At 49.0% G+C, this 20,099-nt stretch overlaps 1 protein-coding gene across 1 annotated transcript in view; it reads left to right on the top strand.

The window, feature by feature from the left end:
* The window catches only part of LOC145361671 (protein shisa-9-like), a 95,470-nt gene extending 77,373 nt beyond the window's left edge, over window positions 1-18,097 (top strand). Inside the window, exons 3-4 of the mRNA XM_080217565.1 lie at window positions 9,288-9,437; window positions 16,980-18,097. Coding sequence (XP_080073691.1) covers window positions 9,288-9,437; window positions 16,980-17,341 — 512 coding nt within the window. The 3' untranslated portion in view covers window positions 17,342-18,097. The remainder of the gene's footprint in view (window positions 1-9,287; window positions 9,438-16,979) is intronic.
* The last annotated feature ends 2,002 nt before the right edge of the window (window positions 18,098-20,099 follow it).

The raw sequence follows: 20,099 nt of genomic DNA, 5'->3' as shown, positions 1-20,099 counted from the left end.
CGCTGTACCCCCTCTTCCCCCCTCGCTGCACCCCCCTTCCTTCCCTCGCTGCACCCCCCTTCCTTCCCTCGCTGCGCCCCCTTTCCCACTTCGCTGCACTCCCTCTGAACTCTAAACTACTCCCAATCCTCAGGTCTGTTGTTTATTCTCGCCGATGTGTTGCCTCTTCCTTGGATCTAACACTATCTCTAATTTCCCTTGGAAGCCAGGCTTTGGCCACCTTTCCAGTTTTATTTTTGCCCCAGACAGGAATGAACAGTTGTTGCAGTTCACCCACGCGTTCTTTGAATATTTGCCATTGCCGATCCACCGCCATCCCTTTAAGTAACGTTTCCCAATCCATCCTAACCAACTCATGCCTCATACCATCTTGGTTTCCTCTATTAAGATTCAGGACCCTTATCTCAGAATCAACTGTGCCACTCTCCATCTTGATGAAGAATTCTATTGTGTTACGGACGTTCATCCCCAAGGGGTCTCACATAATTAGATTGCCAATTATTCCTTTCACATTACACATACACAGACTAGGAAGCCTGTTCTCTAGTTGGTTCCTCAGTGTATTGGTCCAGAAAACCATCCCATATACACTCCAGGAATTCCTCCTCTACGATATTGAGACTAATTTGAATTGCCCAATCTATATGCAGATTAAAGTCACCCATAATTACAAATGTTCCTTTATCACATGCGTCTCTAATTTCCTGTTTAATGTTATTACCAACATCACCATACAGTTCCATCCGTTCTAACGTTTTCCCAGCTCCACCCATATCAAATCCGTATTGTCGGAGCTAATATCCTTCCTCAGGATGGCATTAATTTCCACTTTAACCAGCAATACAGCTCCACTGTCTTTACCTCTCTGTCTGTCCTTCCTCAATACTGAATACCGCTGGATGTTCAGTTCCCATCCCTGCTCGCCCTGCAGTCATGTTTCTGTAATCTCGACTACGCCACTAATTCATCTACTTTATTGCGAATGCTCCGGGCACAAAGCCTGAAGGCTCGTCTTTTCAACACTGCTGGTCCTGTTCACTTCCCGCTGCCTCAGAAAAGCAGCCAGCGTAGTTACGGACCCCACGTACCCCAGACATTCTCTCTTCCACCTTCTGCTGTCGGGATGAAGGTACAAAAGTCTGAGGTCACATACCAACCGGCTCAGGAGCAGCTTCTTCCCTGCTGCCATCAGACTTTTAAATCGACCTACCTCGCATTAGATTAATCTTTCTCCACACCCTAGCTCTGACCGTATCACTATGGCACAGTGACACAGTGGTGAGCCCCGCTGCCTCACAGCGCCAGAGACCCGAGTTCAATTCCGGCCTCGGGTCACTGTCTGTCTGGAGTTTGTACATTCTCCCCGTGACTGCCTGGGTTTCCTCCGGGTGCTCCAGTTTCCTCCCAGAATCCAAAGATGTGCGGGTTAGGTCGATTGGCCATGCTGTCAGGGGGATTAGCAGGGTAAATGTATGGGGTTACGGGAATAGGGACTGGGTGGGATTGTAGTTGGTACAGACTTGGGCAGAATGGCCTCCTGTACTGTACTGTAGGATTCTATGATTCTGCACTGTCTTCTTTCCTTCTCTATGAATGGTATGCTTTGTCTATATAACGTGCAAGAATTTCACAGTAACTTCATTGCAACAAGTAAACCTTATCAGTACTAGTAAATAAACTTTAAAAGAAAGAAACTTTACTTTTCACTGTATCCTAACACATATAACAATAAATCAAATCAAAAATCAACTTATTCTTCACTGAGGCCTGATTTGAATGTGGCCCTTGGTTTCTCTGCCTATCCCTTTTCTCATTCCCCTGACTGCCTTTTGTCTATTGTCCTTCATTCCCCCTCCTCTGACTCCTTGTGTAGGTCCCCATCCCGCTTCCATTTTAGTTTAAATCCTCCCTAACCACTCTAAAAAATACTTTGCTCAGACATCAGTCCCTGTCCTGCCCAGGTGTAACCCGTCCAGCTTGTACCTCTCCCAGAACCAGTCCCAACGCCCCAGGAATCTGAAATCCTCTTCCCCCCCCCCCCACAGCTGTTCAGCCAAGTACATATTCAGGTATAGATAGAACCTGCTATCTGACTAGCACGTGGGGCTGGTAGTAATCCTGGAATCACTATCTTTGAGGACTGACTTTTCAAATTTCTTCCTAACTCCCCTATATTCTGTTTTTAGGAGAGCATCTCATTTTTTTTTTGCCTATGTTATTTGTACCAGTGTGTCCCACGACCACTGGCTGTTCAGCCTCCCCCTCCAGAATGTCCTGTAGCTGCTCTGAGACGTCCTTGACTCCAGCACCAGGGAGGCTATGTCCTATCCTGGAGTCTCGTTTGCAGCCACAGAAACGGCCTGTCTATTCCCCTTCACGTTGAATTCCCTATAACTGTTCCATTCCCACACTTTTTATTCCTCCCTTCTCCAGCAGAGCTAAAACTGTGGTGCAACACATTTGGCTGATGTTGCTTTCCCTTGAGAGGCCACCGCTCCCACCACTCACCCCCAATCCCACCACCACCACCAACAATATCCAAAACAGTATATTTGTTTTTGAAGGGAATGGCCACAGGAGATTCCTGCGCTGCCTGCCTTGCCCTCTTGGTCTATCTGGTAGTCACCCATTCCCTCCCTGCCCGGGCAATCTCAGCTTGCAGTGTGATCACCTCACTATACATGCTTTCCATGATATTCTCCACCTCACGGATGTTCCACAGTGTCCACAGTCACCGCTCCAGCTCCAAAGCCTGGCTTCCAGGAGCTGCAGATGGAGACCCTTCCTGCACACAAGCTGGCCCTGGGCACTGGAAATGCTCCTGACTTCCCACATACTGCAGGAGGAGCACACCACAGCTTTGAGCTCTTCTGTCATGACTTAGCCTTTTACATTAAACCTTTTGGTCCATACTGCCGCAGGGAGGAACTTCAGAGAGCATCTTTGAAGCAGTTCCTTTGCCTTCCCAACAATGTTGGCCATTTGAGAGTTTCAAAAAGAACTAAATCTAATGGGGAGACTTGTTCAGCCACCTGAACATAATGTCCAGTCCAGTGAAATTGTTTTTATAAGATACTGAAAATCAAATGATATCAATTACTCTGGGATCCTTCTTCCCTGATCACAGGGAATATACATCCAAAGATATGTAGGTTAGATGGATTGGCCGTGCTAAATTTCCCCTCAGTATCCCCAGATGCATACATTAGAGGGGATTAGCGGGATAAATGTGTGGGGTTACGGAGATAGGATGGGTGAGTAGGCCATAAAACATTAGATAGGGGTCATGGGTAGAGAGGTGGACTGGTGGTGTTGAGATGGCGGCGCGGGCTCGTTGGGCTGAAGGGCCTGTTTCCCGGGCTGATTTTTTTGTTCTTTGTTCTTAAGATGCTCTGTTAGAGGGTCAGTGCAGATTCAATGGGCTGAATGGCCACTTTCTGCACCGTAGGGAGTCTATGATTTTTTGATAACCCTGAAGAATTATAAACCACAAAATAGAGGCCTTACAAGTTATATCTGATAAAAGTGATCAATAATTACCTGACCGTACTCACTCAATCAGCTACTCCCATTTACCCATCTCGCTTTTCAATCCTGACACCACCTCAGCAGCTCCAACCACATTCCTCCCTGCACTCTCACATTCTTTTCCCACACACTCTTCGAGTCGCTGGTGTCCGTCTGTCCCAGTGTCCCCCTCTCACACTCTCCTCTAGGCACTGGTGACCGTCTGTCCCAGTGTCCCCCTCTCACACTCTCCTCTAGTCGCTGGTGACCGTCTGTCCCAGTGTCCCCCTCTCACACTCTCCTCTAGCCACTGGTGTCCGTCTGTCCCAGTGTCCCCCTCTCACACTCTCCTCTAGCCACTGGTGACCGTCTGTCCCAGTGTCCCCCTCTCACACTCTCCTCTAGGCACTGGTGACCGTCTGTCCCAGTGACCCCCTCTCACACTCTCCTCTGGCCGCTGGTGACCGTCTGTCCCAGTGTCCCCCTCTCACACTCTCCTTTAGTTGCTGCTGTCCGTCTGTCCCAGTGTCCCCCTCTCACACTCTCCTCTAGCCACTGGTGACCGTCTGTCCCAGTGTCCCCCTCTCACACTCTCCTCTAGCCACTGGTGTCCGTCTGTCCCAGTGTCCCCCTCTCACACTCTCCTCTAGCCACTGGTGACCGTCTGTCCCAGTGTCCCCCTCTCACACTCTCCTCTAGCCACTGGTGACCGTCTGTCCCAGTGTCCCCCTCTCACACACTCCTTTAGCCACTAGTGACCATCTGTCCCAGTGTCCCCCTCTCACACTCTCCTCTAGCCACTGGTGACCGTCTGTCCCAGTGTCCCCCTCTCACACTCTCCTCTAGCCACTGGTGTCCGTCTGTCCCAGTGACCCCCTCTCACACTCTCCTCTAGCCGCTGGTGTCCGTCTGTCCCAGTGTCCCCCTCTCACACTCTCCTCTAGGCACTGGTGTCCATCTGTCCCAGTGTCCCCCTCTCACACTCTCCTCTAGCCACTGGTGACCGTCTGTCCCAGTGTCCCCCTCTCACACTCTCCTCTAGCCACTGGTGTCCGTCTGTCCCAGTGACCCCCTCTCACACTCTCCTCTAGCCGCTGGTGTCCGTCTGTCCCAGTGTCCCCCTCTCACACTCTCCTCTAGGCACTGGTGACCGTCTGTCCCAGTGTCCCCCTCTCACACTCTCCTTTAGTTGCTGCTGTCCGTCTGTCCCAGTGTCCCCCTCTCACACTCTCCTCTAGCCACTGGTGTCCGTCTGTCCCAGTGTCCCCCTCTCACACTCTCCTCTAGCTGCTGCTGACTGTCTGTCCCAGTGTCCCCCTCTCACACTCTCCTCTAGGCACTGGTGACCGTCTGTCCCAGTGTCCCCCTCTCACACTCTCCTCTAGCCACTGGTGACCGTCTGTCCCAGTGTCCCCCTCTCACACTCTCCTCTAGGCACTGGTGACCGTCTGTCCCAGTGTCCCCCTCTCACACTGTCCTCTAGCCACTGGTGTCCATCTGTCCCAGTGTCCCCCTCTCACACTCTCCTTTAGTTGCTGCTGTCCGTCTGTCCCAGTGTCCCCCTCTCACACTCTCCTCTAGCCACTGGTGGCCGTCTGTCCCAGTGTCCCCCTCTCACACTCTCCTCTAGCCACTGGTGGCCGTCTGTCCCAGTGTCCCCCTCTCACACACTCCTTTAACTCTGAAAAATGAACGCTGATGAAGGGATGCTTGTCCACAGATCTATGAAGGCAGCAGGAGAAGTTACTAGGGTAGTTAAGAAGATATATGGGACACTTGCAATTATCAGTGTAGATTGGAAGAGCCAGGAGGTGATGTTGGAGCTGTACAGAACATTGGTAAGGCCACAGCTGGAGTAGTGTTTGCAGTTCTGCTCACCTCATTATAGGAAGGATGTGATTGCACTATAGGGGGTACAGAGGAGATTCACCTGGATGTTGCCTGGGATGGAGCGTTTGAGCGATAAGGAAGAGACTGGATAGGCTTGGATTGTTTTCTCTACAGCAGAGAAGGCTGAGGGGGGACAGGATTGAGATGTAGAAGTTTACAAGAGGTGTGAACATGGTGGATACGAAACAGCTGTTCCCCTTAGTTGAAGGGTCAGGAATGAGGGCAGGAGACTTAGGGGGGATTTGAGATTTTCACTCAGAGGGTGACAGGAATCTGGAATGTGCTGCCTGGGAAGATAGTGGAGAAGGTAGTCTTATCTGCTGAAGGGGCAACACTCTGAAAGATTGTGCTAACAAATAAACCTGTTGGACTTTAACCTGGTGTTGTGAGACTTCTTACTGTGCCAAGGTAGTGGAGACCAAAAACCTTACAACCATTAAAAAGTGGATGAGAATTTGAAATACCAGAACATTCAAGACTCTGGCCCAATGCTGGAAAGTGGGATTAGTGTAGATTTAGAGTCAGTGCAGACTCGATGGGCCAAATGAGCCAAATACCTCTTATGACTGTATAGAACGGAGAGGTTGGGACTGTTCGCCGTGGAGAGGAGAAGGCTGAGAGGAGATTTGATCGAAATTTTCAAAACCCTGAGCGGGCTGGACGGAGTAGATCAGGAGGAAGTGTTCTCGCTTGTAAAAGGATCGAGAACGAGGGGGCACGGGTTTAAAATGATTCGCAAAATATGTAAATGTGATTTGAGAAAAACCTTTTCTCCCCAGCGAGTGGTCGGGGTCCGGAGTGTGCTGCCTGGGAGTGTGGTGGAGGTGGGTTCAATCGAGGTATTCAAGGGGGCATGAGATGATTATTTGAATAGAAGCAGAGGGACGGGGAAAAGGCAGCGGAATGTCAATCAGCCATAATGCCCATCTAGGGAGCTGGTGCAGACACGATGGGCTGAATGGCCTCCTCTGCCCCCCCCTAACAATTTGGTGATTCGATAAAGCGATGTATATGGCAGGGATTTTCCTGCCAGTGGGATCTTCCAGTCCCAAGGGTGCCTCCCCACCACCCCCCCACCCCCCGCCCCCCTGCTGGGGGGAAGCCTGCGGAATCTCATTGACAGAAGATCCTGCCACCGATCAATGGCAGGCTGCCTCCCACCCCCGGGGGACATGCTGCGGATGGGATGATGGGGGGAGGGGGGGGGGGGTGTTGGTGCGGTGGTGGGGGGGGTGGTTGAGGGGGGGTGTGGGGGGGGCGGGGTGGTGCCAGGTACCCTACCCAATATTTCATATAGACAACGGAACCTGGAGCCTGGAATAACAGGAATGTTGAAAACCGTTGCAAACTCCTGCTCAAGAACCCAGCCCTTGTCTCCAATCAGCTCCACCCCTCTCCCCGTTGTCCATCATTTCCCAATCCCCCCCCCCGACCCGATTGTTCCTTACCCCTCACCCAACTGTGCACCTGTCTCTCAATCCCACCCTCCCCACCCCCCCCCCTCCCCCCCCCCCCGTCCCCTTCCCTGTGCCCCCACTCAGCCCAGGATCTCCTCTGGACTGCCGGCTGCCCCGTAGAGCAGCCTCAGGTGAACGGGGCCCAGTGTGGGGTGCGCCAGCATCCAATACAGCACCCACCCCCCGCCATGGTTCACCGGGGTAGGGTCTTTCTGAAGTCTCTATGTTAAAGTCTCCACCCACCTCTCACCCAGAGTGTTGTGCTGGGTGCTGAGGGAGAGACTGACGCCTCCAAGCTGGGCCATTCTTGGTGTCTCCTGGAGAGTGGGCTACACTAGGTTTGGTCTGGGGGGGGGGGTGAGGGCACCGGCTACACTAGGTTTGGCTTGGGGGGGGTGGTGAGGGCAGGGGGTTTCACACCATCGGGAATGAGGAGATGTCACAATCTGGGCAGCGAATGGGAGCCACGCCAAAACCTCCCCATCACTGTAGCGCAGTTGAATTCATTAATTTCCCGGTTACGAATGTTAGTGTGTAATTAGATGGGAGCTGACACATCGGATGAGGCCGGGAATGCAGATGCGCTGCTTCCTCTCTGCTGCTTGTTACTCACCCGCCTCAAGCCCTTCCCTTTATTGCCGCTCTTGATTTGCTATAAATAATATGCTGCAATAACTTTACTTTAACCCTTCATATTTTTCTGCTCTCAAAGTTTGCAGCTGGTTCATTTGTGTGACTATTTTAATGTGTTAGACAAACACTCGATCAAACTGGTCCTTACTGGGTCATTTATGCTACACCGCGTGTGCCCCATCCCCCCGCTCTACCCGCACCATTCAGCCAAGTCTATCAACCTATCCTTCTATTCCTTTCTCTCTCTCATGCTTATCTATGAAAAGGTTTTGTGGCGCAGTGGATTAGTGTCCCTGCCTCTGAGCCAGAAACTCTGGTTTCAAGTACTACCCCAGGACTTGATGTCCAATGGAAGATGTGTATAAGAACATAAGAAATAGGAGCAGGAGTAGGCCATCCAGCCCTTCGAGCCTGCCCCGCCATTCAATTAAGATCAGATCATGGTTGATCTGAAGTGGATCAGTTCCACTTTCCCGCCTGCTCCCCTTAACCTTTAATTCCCCTGTCTATCAGAAATCTATCTACCCATTATTTAAACATATTCAACGTCAATGGACAGAGAATTCCAGAGATTCACTATCCTTTGAGTGAAGAAGTTCCTCCTCAACTCCGATCTAAACTGCACCCCCCCTTATTTTGAGGCTGTGCCCTCTAGTTCTGGTTTCCTTTCTAAGTGGAAAGAATCTCTCTACCTCTACCCTATCTCGCCCCTTCATTATCTTAGACGTCTCCATAAGATCCCCCCTCAGCCTTCTAAACTCCAACGAGTACAGGCCCAGTCTATTTAATCTCTCCTCATAAGCTAACCCCCTCATCTCCGGTATCAGCCTAGTGAACCTTCTCTGTACTCCCTCCAAGGCCAGTATATCCTTTCGCAAATAAGGGGACTAAAACTGCACACAGTACTCCAGTTGCAGCCTCACCAGTGCCCTGTACAGTTGCAGCAAGACCTCCCTGCTTTTACATTCTATCCCCCTCGCGATAAAGGCCAATGTTCGTGAATTGGCCAAACAAAGTTGAGTGTCAACCGACAAATCCTTCCAAACACACACCAATGGCAGAGATTCTGAGTCAGACACTTTGATGGAAAGAACATTGGAGCCTCCACCATCATACACAAGATAGAAACAGGAGCTGGTCACCAGTCCCTTCAAGCTTGCCCTGCCATGCAGTACCAGCAAGGCTGATGTATGCTGGCCTCACCTCCTTGTCTGTTCCATAGCCCTCGATCCCTCAATCTATCAAGTATTTATCCACCTCCACTTTAAATACTTCTAATGATCCAGCCTCCATCACCCTTTGGGGCAGAGATTTCCAGAGATTCACCACCCTCTGCGAGAAGAAATTTTTACTCACCTCAGTTTGAAATGACCGGACCCTTTAGCTTGTCACCATGCCCCTCCGACTCTCCCACTGGTGAAACCATCTCACCATTTACCCTGCAAAGCCACCTCGGGATCTTATGTGTTTGAATAAGGTCACGCATTCACTGAGGGTAGAGTGTGGGAGACCAACTCAAAACCCACCACATTCACCAATGACTGAATGTGTTCTTTGTGAACTTAGGGGAGGCCCTTACTCTCCACGTTCGGATCTCAGCAGGGGGTGAACCAGTGGCTCTAGTCTGTCTGAGGTTTGTGCGGAGGAACTGAGAATAACGTCCTAGCCCATTGCCCCACCCACCCTCCCCAAATCGATCGCTGACTGGTTTGATGCGGTCTTTTGAAGCCGGTGTGAATGGGCCAGAAAGCTGCGATTGTTTCTCTCAGCTGGTACTCAGTGTCTTGTTTCTCTCCACAGATCAGCCTCACTTGAATAATGCAGCCGTTACCTCACCAAACATCTCGCAGATGGGACCACCTCACCCCCACAACAACATCTTACAGCGGATGGCCTCTGCTCCTCCCCAGGGTCAGGACTACAATAAATACGCCACCCTCAAGGCAGTGGGTAAGTAGAGATTGCCAACCCCACAGTAATCTGCCTCATTTCCCTCAGGTTAGGGATCTCTCAGGAGCCAGGACCCGCCCCCCCCCACCTCCCCGAACAGGTGCTCAGGGCTGGGAAATGCCCCAGATCACCACCACCCATCGCAGCTCCAGGGGAAGGTGGGGGGGGTGGAGAATGGACTCAGCAACCCCACCCTCTCCGCACCCCCATTGAACGTAGGCTGCAGGTGGTTACCAGGGCAAATGGGTGGTGAGGCGGGCTATTTTAAAGGCCCGTTTTGGCTCTTTGGAGCTTTATTCCAGTCGCTTTGTTAAATATTAGGCCCTCAAGACCTCACCTCCCCAACTACTCCCCATGCCTGTATATGCCAGCCCATGCCACTCACTCCCATGGCTCCTTATATCCCCCATGCCAACTTCATGCCAACCCATGTATCCTACCTACCACACTGTACCCTCACTCCTCCCAGAGCAACTCACCCCATATCCAAAACAGGCAAACCTCAGGAATCATGCTGATATGAAATAAAATAAAGTTCTAAATATCTACTAGATTCACGATGCAAATAAACACTCAATCACGAGAGGCCATTCAATATACTTTAATTCCCTCAAGTACCAAACCCTTTATAAAAACAGGCATTTATATTCATAATACCTCATCAAAGACAGCTAATCCTTTAATAGCCACATCTGTCAATCAATCTGAAAACTTCCAGCACCACCACTGTGATAACGATAGGTTGTAGAAGCAATCAAGCAGTAATAGTTCCATAATGATAGCGTTTAGGGTTACATTATCAAGCAGCTATTGAAACTGCAAGCATCCCTCACACACAGTTTAGACTGTTTTTTTTTGGCTTTTAAAGAGCAGGGGATTTAAATAACTTGACAACTCCATCAACTTTATCCACTCCTTATGAGTATTTACATGTACCGTAAAAGACTTGGGCTCTCATACTGTGGGATAAGACCCTCATTCCAGTTAAAATGGGGTCTGTTTGAACTCAGCGCGGAGTTCGAATGGTCCTTCTAAGTTTAGGTTTCCCCATGTGTGAGTCATACCCTGCCTCCACTCCCAGTGAAAACAAGACCTGTTGGGAATGGGGGGGGCGGGATGTGCAGATCCAGGTCCCCAGCACCAATACAGACACGTGCTGGAAGTCTCCGTGGAAACCTGGCCATAGTGGACCACAGTAACATAGGAACAGGAGAAGGCCATTAACTCCCTCCAGACTGTTCAAAAGATCACGGGCAGTCTGCACCTCAGTTCCATTTACCCCCGATGGCAACACCTCCTCAGGATACCGAATGTTTTGCTCCCGACTGTGCTGAGAAAGGGCAGCACGATGAGTCATCCACCACCCTATTCGCTGTTACAAATATACTGAACCGTTCGATGTAGACCATCCAGGACTCAGTTTCTTCATCCAACGCCCCGATCATACCAAATTTTCCTGCCATTTTTCTTTGCAGGCATTTTCCTGTCCCTGAACTAGGTCCAAAGCCTGTTTTTCCCGCATTGGCTCCCACGCTCCCTTCCCCTGAGCACTCCATAATCCTCACTTCCCCAGGCTGAGTCTTCCTCCAATCACCCAATGCCAGCGATGGTGGTGGAGACAGACTTGACGGTTGCTCCAGTCTGTCCAATTCACTGTTTCCCACCACCCCCTCGCACCACTGGACCACCCCCCCCCCCTCCCCTTCCCCCACCCCCACCCCCCAACGTGGTCCTATCCATCCTCCGATGGGTGCCTGTGCACTCTGCACTATGGATTTCCAGACAATCCACAGTGAAGATCCGGATCTTTACCTTATGAACCATCAAACACTCCATCCTTCGTTGCCAGAAGTTCTTCAGTACCGAGGGGTATCTTCGAGAACTCACTCCTCAGACAGGTGTCAGGGAACAGGGGTCTTCACTGCAGTCTTACTCACTCCACACTCCACCTGACAACTGCCCTCTCAGGGTGGTCCCGGGCAGATCACCCCACACCCCAGGTCACCTGACCTGTTCCCTTAAAGGGGCTACACCCCAACATACAGAACAAAATGAGTTTCAGTCAACCTCTGAGAACACTCAGGAGGAGCTAAACTCTGCCCCCCGACCCCGACCTCCCGTCTCCTCTCCGACATTAATCAAAGGCACATTTATCCAGCTCTATCCCACCTCCAGAATAGTACAGCACAGCACAGGCCCTTCGGCCCTCCAAGCCTGTGCCGACCATGATACCTGCCTAAACTAAAGCTGTATGCACTTACGGAGTCCGTATCCTTCCATTCCCATCCTATTCATGTATTTGTCTCGTTGCCTCTTAAATGCGGCTATCGTACCCGCTCCCACCCCCTCCCCGGACAGCGCTTTCCAGACACTCACCACCTCTGTGTAGCCTACTCCTGCTCCTATTTCTTATGTTCTTATGTTCTTATCTCCTCTAAACTTTCCCCCACTCACCTTAAACCTATGTCCCCGAGTACTTGACTTTTCTACCCTAGGAAAGAGCATCTGACTATCCACTCTGTCCGTGTCGCTCATAATCTTGTAAACCTCTATCAGGTCGCCCCCCTCAACCTCCATCATTCCAGTGAGACCAAAGTGAGTTTATCCAATGCTATTCCTCACCGTCAGACAGAACCAGATCTTTCACAACCTGTGTCACATCTGACCCTAAGGTAAAGTTCTGACCTCGGATTCACCCCATCACTAAAACCATCTATTTCCGCCTCTGTACCGTTACCTGACTTCAACCCATCTCAGCTCACTTGCTGTTGAAGCCTTACCTCATCCGTGCCAACATTCCCTCTCCCGGGCCCGACTACCCCAGCACACTCCTGTCTGGGTCAGCCAAGTTCTATCCTTTATAAACCTGAGCTCATCCCAAACCCTGCTCCCTGTGTCCTTCCTCACACTAAGTCCCATTGCTCCTTACTCCCTGTGCTCGCTGGTTCCAGTCAAGGAACGTTTTGATCTTAATAAATTCTCATTCTTGTTTTCAAATCCCTCCATGGCCTCACCTATCCCTGTTCCTATAACCTCCTTCAGTCCCTCTGAGGTATCTGTGCTCCTTGCATTCTGGCCTCTAATCGTAATCGCTCTCCCATTGGCAGCCATGAGCCCTGGAATTTCCTTGCTATACCTCTCTGATTCACTTCCCTCCTCTGATTAAGAACATAAGAAATAGGAGCAGGAGTCGGCCATCTAGCCCTTCGAGTCTGCCCCGCCATTCAATAAGATCATGGCTGATCTGAAGTGGATCAGTTCCACTTTCCCATCTGTTCCCTTGTCTACCTGAAACCTATCTACCCGTGATTTAAATATAGGCCACCAACCTGAAAAAGGCAGAGCCCTCGAAGAATATATAGAAAGAAGGAAAGAACTTAAACAAGGAGTTAGGAGCCTAATAGGAACCACGAAATATCCTTGGAAAACAGGATTAAGGCATTTTAGAAGTATATAAGGAGCAAGAGGGTAGCTAGGGAAAGGGTAGGTCTACTCAAAGGCAAAGGAGGGAATTTAAGCATGGAGCCAGAGTAATTGGGTGAGATCTTTGCATTGGTATTCACAAAGGAGAAGGACATGGTGGATGGTGAGTCTAGGGAGGGGTATGCTGATTTCCTCGCTAAATATATTTAAGACGCGGGTAGATAGGTTTTTGGTAGGCAAGGGGATTAAGGGTTATGGGGAGAAAGCGGGAAAGTGGAACTGAGCCACTTCAGATCAGCCATGATCTTGTTGAATGGCGGGGCAGGCTCAAGGGGCTAGATGGCCTACTCCTACTCCTATTTCTTATGTTCTTATGATATTCTAGACATGTCAGTATAAAAAAAGGAGATGGTGTTGGGTGTTGTGAGAAGCATGAAGGTAGACAAGTCCCCAGGGGTGGGGGAACAACCTGATAGAGATTTACAAAAACTTTGAGAGGTGTGGATGGAATGGATAGTCAGAGTCTTTTTCCCAGGGTAGAAATGTCAATTACTAAGGGGACAGAGGTTTAAGGTAAAAGGGGGAAAGTTTAAAGGAGATGTGAAAGGCAAGTTTTTTATAGAGGGTGGTAAGAGCCTGGAATGTGCTGCCAGAGGAGGTGGTAGAAGCAGATACAATAGCAACATTTAAGAGGCATCTGGACAGAGATGTGAACAGACAAGGAGTAGTGGGAAATGGACCGTGTGGAGTCAAAGGGTCTTTAGTTTGGAAAGGTGTCACGTGTCAGCACAGGCTTGGTGGGCCGAAGGGCCTGTTCCAGCCCTCTGCTGTCCTTTGTTCTACTGCAAACAGTTTTGATCTCCTTATTTAAAAAAGGATAAAACTGCATTAGAACAGTTCAGAGTAGGTTCACTTGACTGATTCCTGGGATGAGGGCTTTTCTCTTATAAGAAAGGGTTGGACAGGTTGGGCCTAGTCTAATCCTGCTTTCTCCCCATTCGCACCAAGTTCTATATCCAGCTGCCTCTTGAATACATTCAATGTTTTGGCATCAACTACTTCCTGTGGTAATGAATTCCACAGGCTCACCACTCTTTGGGTGAAGAAATGTCTCCTCATCTCCGTCCTAAATGGTCTGCCCTGAATCCTCAGACTGTGACCCCTGGTTCTGGACTCCCCCACCATTGGGAACATCCTCCCTGCATCTACCCTGTCTAGTCCTGTTAGAATTTTAAAAGCCTCTGAGATTCCCCGCTCATTCATCTGAACTCCAGCGAAAATAATCCTAACCTAGTCAATCTCTCCTCGTACATCAGTCCCTCCATCCCCGGAATCAGCCTGGTAAACCTTCACTCCCTCGAGAGCAAGAACATCCTTCCCCAGAAAACGAGACCAAAACTGCACACAATACTCTAGGTGTGGCCTCACCAAGGCCCCTGTATAACTGCAACAACGCATCCCTGTTCCCGTACTCGAAACCTCTCGCAATGAAGACCAACATACCATTTACCTTCTTTACCGCCTGCTGTACCTGCACGCTTACCTTCAGTGACTGGTGCACAAGGACACCCAGGTCCCTCTGCACACTCCCCTCTCCCAATTTACAGCCAATCAGGTAGTAATCTGCCTTCTTGTTTTTGCTTCCAAAGTGAATAACCTCACATTTATCCAAATTATACTGCATCTGCCATTGATTAACCCACTCACCCAACCTGTCCAGATCATTCTGTCGGATCTCTACATCCTTGTCACAGTTCACCCTCCCACCCAACTTGGTATCATCTGCAGACTTTGAGATGTTACATTTTGTTCCCTTATCCAAATCATTAATATATATTGTGAATAGCTGGGGTCCCAGCACCGATCCCTGCGGCACCCCACTAGTTACTGCCTGCCAATTGAAAAGCACCCATTAATTCCTATTCTTTGTTTCCTCCCTGCCAACCAGTTTTCTATCCATCTCAATACACTTCCCCCAATCCCAAGCGCTTCAATCTTGCACGATAATCTCTTATGTGGTACTTTGTCAAATGTTTTCTGAAAGTCTAAATATACCACACTGACTGGCTCCCCCTTGTCAACGCTACTAGTTACATCTTTAAAGAATTCCAACAGATTTGTCAAGCATGATTTTCCCTTCATAAATCCATGCTGACTCTGTCTGATCCTGTCACTGCTTTCTAAATGTTCCGCGATAAAGTCCTTGATAATGGATTTGAGAATCTTCCCCACTGCCGATGTTAAGCTTACTGCTCTATAATTCCCTGTTTTCTCTCTACCTCCCTTTCTGAATATTGGAGGGACATTAGCTACCCTCCAATCTGCAGGGACTGTTCCAGAGTCTGTAGAATCCCGGAAGATGACCCACAGTGCATCCACTATTTCAAGATCCACTTCCTCAAATACTCTGGGATTAGATTATCAGGCCCTGGGGATTTATCTGCCTTCAATCCCACCAATTTCCCAGCATCATTTCTCTACTAATATTGATCTCCCTCAGTTCTTCCCTCTCACTAAACTTTGCATTCACCAACCTTTCTGGTATCTGATTTGTGTCCTCTTTCATGAAAAGGCATAGATATCCCTCCCTTTCTCCCAGATCCCTTGATCCCTTTAGCCTCTAGAACTATATATGTAATTTATTCTTGAAATCAGACAACGTTTTGGCCTCAGCTACTTTCTGTGGGAGTGAATTCCACACATTCACCACCCTCCGGGTGAAGAAACTTCTCCTCACCTCAGTTCTAAAGGGTTTACCCCTTTTCCTCAAAATATGACCCCTAGTTCTGAACTCCCCCACCATTGGGAACATTCTTTCTGAATCTACCCTGTTAGAATTCGATATGTTTCGATGAGATTCCCCTCTCACTTTTCTAAACTCCAGCGAGTATAATTTTAACTCACTTAGATTCTCCTCATATCACAGACCTGCCATCCCAGGAATCAGCCTGGTAAACCTTGGCTGTACTCCCTCTATAACAAGAACATCCTTCCTCAGATAAGGACACCACAACTGACACAATACTGCAGGTGTGACCTCACCAATGCCTTATAAAATTGCAGTAAAACATCCCTATCCCAAATTCAAATTCTCTCACTATGAAGACAAACATACCATTTGCCTTCTTTACTGCCTGCCGTACCCACTTTCAGCAACTGATGCACAAGGGTTCCAAGGTCTCATTGAGTATCCACCTCTCTCAATTTACACCCATTCAAGTAATAATCTGTCTTCATATTATTGCTACCAAAGTGATCCTAACCACTTGCTGTTTGGTCTGTCTCCACGAAACACTCAGACAGTACATTCCAGATCCTAACCACTCACTGTGTGAATCTCTCTCCACCACACTCTCAGACAGTACATTCCAGATCCTAACCACTCGCTGTGTGAACCTGCCTCCACCACACTCTCAGATAGTACATTCCAGATCCTGACCACTCGCTGTGTGAACCTGCCTCCACCACACTCTCAGACAGTACATTCCAGATCCTAACCACTCGCTGTGTGAATCTGTCTCCACCACACTCTCAGACAGTGCATTCCATACCCTAACCACTCGCTGTGTGAATCTGTCTCCATCCACACCCTCACACAGTGCATTCCAGATCCTAACCACTCTCTATGTGAAACTGTCTCCACCACACTCTCAGACAGTACATTCCAGATCCTAACCACACTCTGTGTGAATCTGTCTCCACCACACTCTCAGACAGTACATTCCAGATCCTAACCACTCACTGTGTGAATCTGTCTCCACCACACTCTCAGACAGTACATTCCAGATCCTAACCACTCGCTGTATGAGGAAGTTCCTCCTCCTACCTCCATCGCTTCTTTTGCCAATATCCTCAATCCATGCCGCCTGCTCTCGATCCCCCCAACAATGGGAACAGTTTCTCCCTCTCGACTCTGTCCAGAGCCCTCCTGATTTTGAACACCTCGATTTGACAATTTTCCTGCTCTCTCTGGGGAACACTAAGCCTTGTGCATCTCAGGGCCCAAATACGTACCAGCACACACACATAGATGTACACCGACACGTGAGCACACAAACATACACACACATGGACATTCACACATATGAACTATTTCTCAATGTTTCCTTTCTCTTACAGCAGAAACTGCTACAGATGACTTTTACTCAAAGAGGTACCCAGTGATGGAGCTGGCTCAGCCAGGGACTGCATTCCCAGCACTGGCTCACTATCAGAAGGAGAGGCATACGGGGGACACCTGCGGCTTTGTGACGTCTACACCAGGGCTGAAAACGAAAGTCAGCAAGATGAACACACACCCTCTGTTAAACCCTGGCTACAAGGGCTGGGAGCAGTGCCAGCCAGTGGGACGAAGGCACATGCACGCCAGCAAGAGGCAGTACAGCATCGAGCACCTACCAGAGATCTTCAGCCCACCTCCACACTACAAGCAACCCCAGCGACACCTGTCCACAAACAGCAAGACCGAGGTTACCGTGTAAACGGGCCCACATCAGGAATTAATTGTTGTAGTAAAGGCCACGACAAAAGGAACAGGAACAGGGGAGGGAGCGAGGGGTGCCAGGGAGCTGGTGCTCAAACTCACTGCGTACCATACAGTCTGTTTGCAAACTAAGGTGAATTCTCACCCTCCACGACCTGGTGAGATTGGGCTGGAGCAGCTCTGGGTGGGGGGAGGAGGAGTCTTCCGCAGACCCCGTGAGCCAGTGTGAAACACTGGGGACTCAGCAGTCCACACGCAGAGTGTCCTGAGTTTGAGAAGTGGATGGTTGGCCGCTTACTAGTAGGAAATCGGATTACTTTCCCTGGTGGAGCTATTGTCTGCACCATTCTCCATCAATGCCCTTGCTGCCCCGACTTACATTCTCACTCTGGAGGTGATGAAGGCCTAGCTTAATGTCCCAGATGTTTACTGTGCTACACTCCCCTCTCCCACACGGGAAAAACTCAAATTCAACATTCTTGAGTATGTGTTGCAGCCTGTACAAATCCGTCTGGACCAACACTTCTTCCCTCTTATCCAAGGCCAGCTCTCCATTTTCTCATCCTCTGTCACATTATTCTCTGTAACTTTGCTCATCAGGCCATGGGATACTGCTTTCTCAGAGCTGACTGAATACAGCTGGGGACATTGTAGTCCTCAGGAATTCCCAGATAAAATCACACCCATTTTCAAATCATCTACAAATCTAACCTTACCTAACCCATCAACATCTTGTACAGAGACGCAAATTGTACAAAGGCACAATCTCCAATTATACAGACACAGAGTCACCCCTCATACGGAATCCATCTTTGTACAGAAATAGAGGGTTGGCTGGTAAAATTCTGTCTAGAGTCTTCCCTTGTACAGAGAAAGAGTGTCACCCCTTGTACACAGACAGAGTCACCCCTTGTACAGAGACAGATTCATCCCTTGTACACAGACAGAGTCACCCCTTGTACAGAGACAGATTCATCCCTTGTACACAGACAGAGTCACCCCTTGTACAGAGACAGATTCATCCCTTGTACACAGACAGAGTCACCCCTTGTACAGAGACAGATTCACCCCTTGTACACAGACAGAGTCACCCCTTGTACACAGACAGAGTCACCCCTTGTACAGAGTCTCCCCGTGTATAGAGTCTCCCCTTCTTAGAGTGTCCCCCTTGTAAATACACAAATCTCCCTTTATACATACACAGATTCTCCCCTTGTACAGAGAGAGAGAGTCTCCCTTGTAGAGTGGAAGGGTCACCCCTTGTACAGAATCTCCCCTTGTATAGAATCTCCCCTTGTACAGAGTCTCCCCTTGTACATACACAGAATCTCCACTCGTAAATACACAGTATCTCCCCTTGTACACAGTGAGAATCTCCCCTTGTCCAAAACCTCCCCTCGTACAAGTCTCATAGAACATAGAACATTTTAACCCCCGATGTTACGCCGACCTGTGAAACCAATCTAAAGCCCATCTAACCTACACTTTTCCAATGTCATTTTTATGTTTATCCAATGACCATTTAAATGTCCTTGATGTCGGCAAATCCACTACTGTTACAGGCAGGGGCATTCCACATCCTTACTATTCCCTGAGTAAAGAACCTACCTCTGACATCTGTCCTTTATCTATCACCCCTTAATTTAAAACTATGTCCCTTTGTGTTAGCCATAACCATCCGAGGAAAAAGGCTCTCATTATCCACCCTATCTAACCCTCTGATCATCTTGTATGCCTCAATTAGGTCACCTCTTAACCTCTTCTCTCTAACGAAAACAACTTCAAGTCCCTCAGCCTTTCCTCACAAGACCTTCCCACCATACCAGGCAACATCCTGGTAAACCTCCTCTGCACCCTTTCCAATGCTTCCACATCCTTCCTATAAAGCGACGACCAGAACTGTACACAATACTCCAAGTGCGGCCACACCAGAGTTTTGTACAGCTGTAACATGTCCTCACGGCTCCGAAATTCAATCCCTCTACCAATAAAAGCTAACACACCATACACCTTCTTAACAACCTTATCAACCTGGGTGCCAGCTTTCAGGGATCTATGCACATGGACACCGAGATCTCTCTGCTCAACCACATTACCATTAGCCCAGTACTCTGTTTTCCTGTTATTCCTTCCAAAGTGAATCACTTCACACTTTTCCACATTAAACTCTATTTGCCACCTCTCAGCCCAGCTCTGCAGCTTATCTATGTCCCTCTGCAAACTGTAACACCCTTCCACACTGTCTACAACTCCACCAACTTTAGTGTCATCCGCAAATTTACTAACCCATTCTTCTACACCCTCATCTAGGTCATTTATAAAAATGACAAACAGTGGCCCCAAAACAGATCCCTGAGGTACACCACTTGTAACTGAACTCCAGGATGAACATTTCCCATCAACCACCACCCTCTATCTTCTATCAGCTAGCCAATTTCTGATCCAATCACCCTCAATCCCATGCCTCCGTATTTTCTGCAATAGTTTACCGTGGGAAACCTTATCAAACGCTTTACTGAAATCCATGTACACCACATCAACTGCTTTACCCTCATCCACCTCTTTGGTCACATTCTCAAAGAACTCAGTAAGGTTTGTGAGGCATGACCTACCCTTCACAAAACTGTGCTGACTATCCCTAATCAAATTATTCCTTTCTAGATGATTATAAATCCTACCTCTCATAACCCTTTCCAAAACTTTGCCCACAACAGAGGTAAGGCTCACTGGTCTACAATAACCAGGGTTAGAACATA

The sequence above is a fragment of the Carcharhinus amblyrhynchos genome, chromosome 35 (assembly GCF_965287045.1).
Source record: "Carcharhinus amblyrhynchos chromosome 35, sCarAmb.v2.hapA, whole genome shotgun sequence".
In the NCBI taxonomy this organism is placed as follows: Eukaryota; Metazoa; Chordata; class Chondrichthyes; order Carcharhiniformes; family Carcharhinidae; genus Carcharhinus; species Carcharhinus amblyrhynchos.
This window is presented reverse-complemented; position numbering and strand designations above follow the sequence as displayed.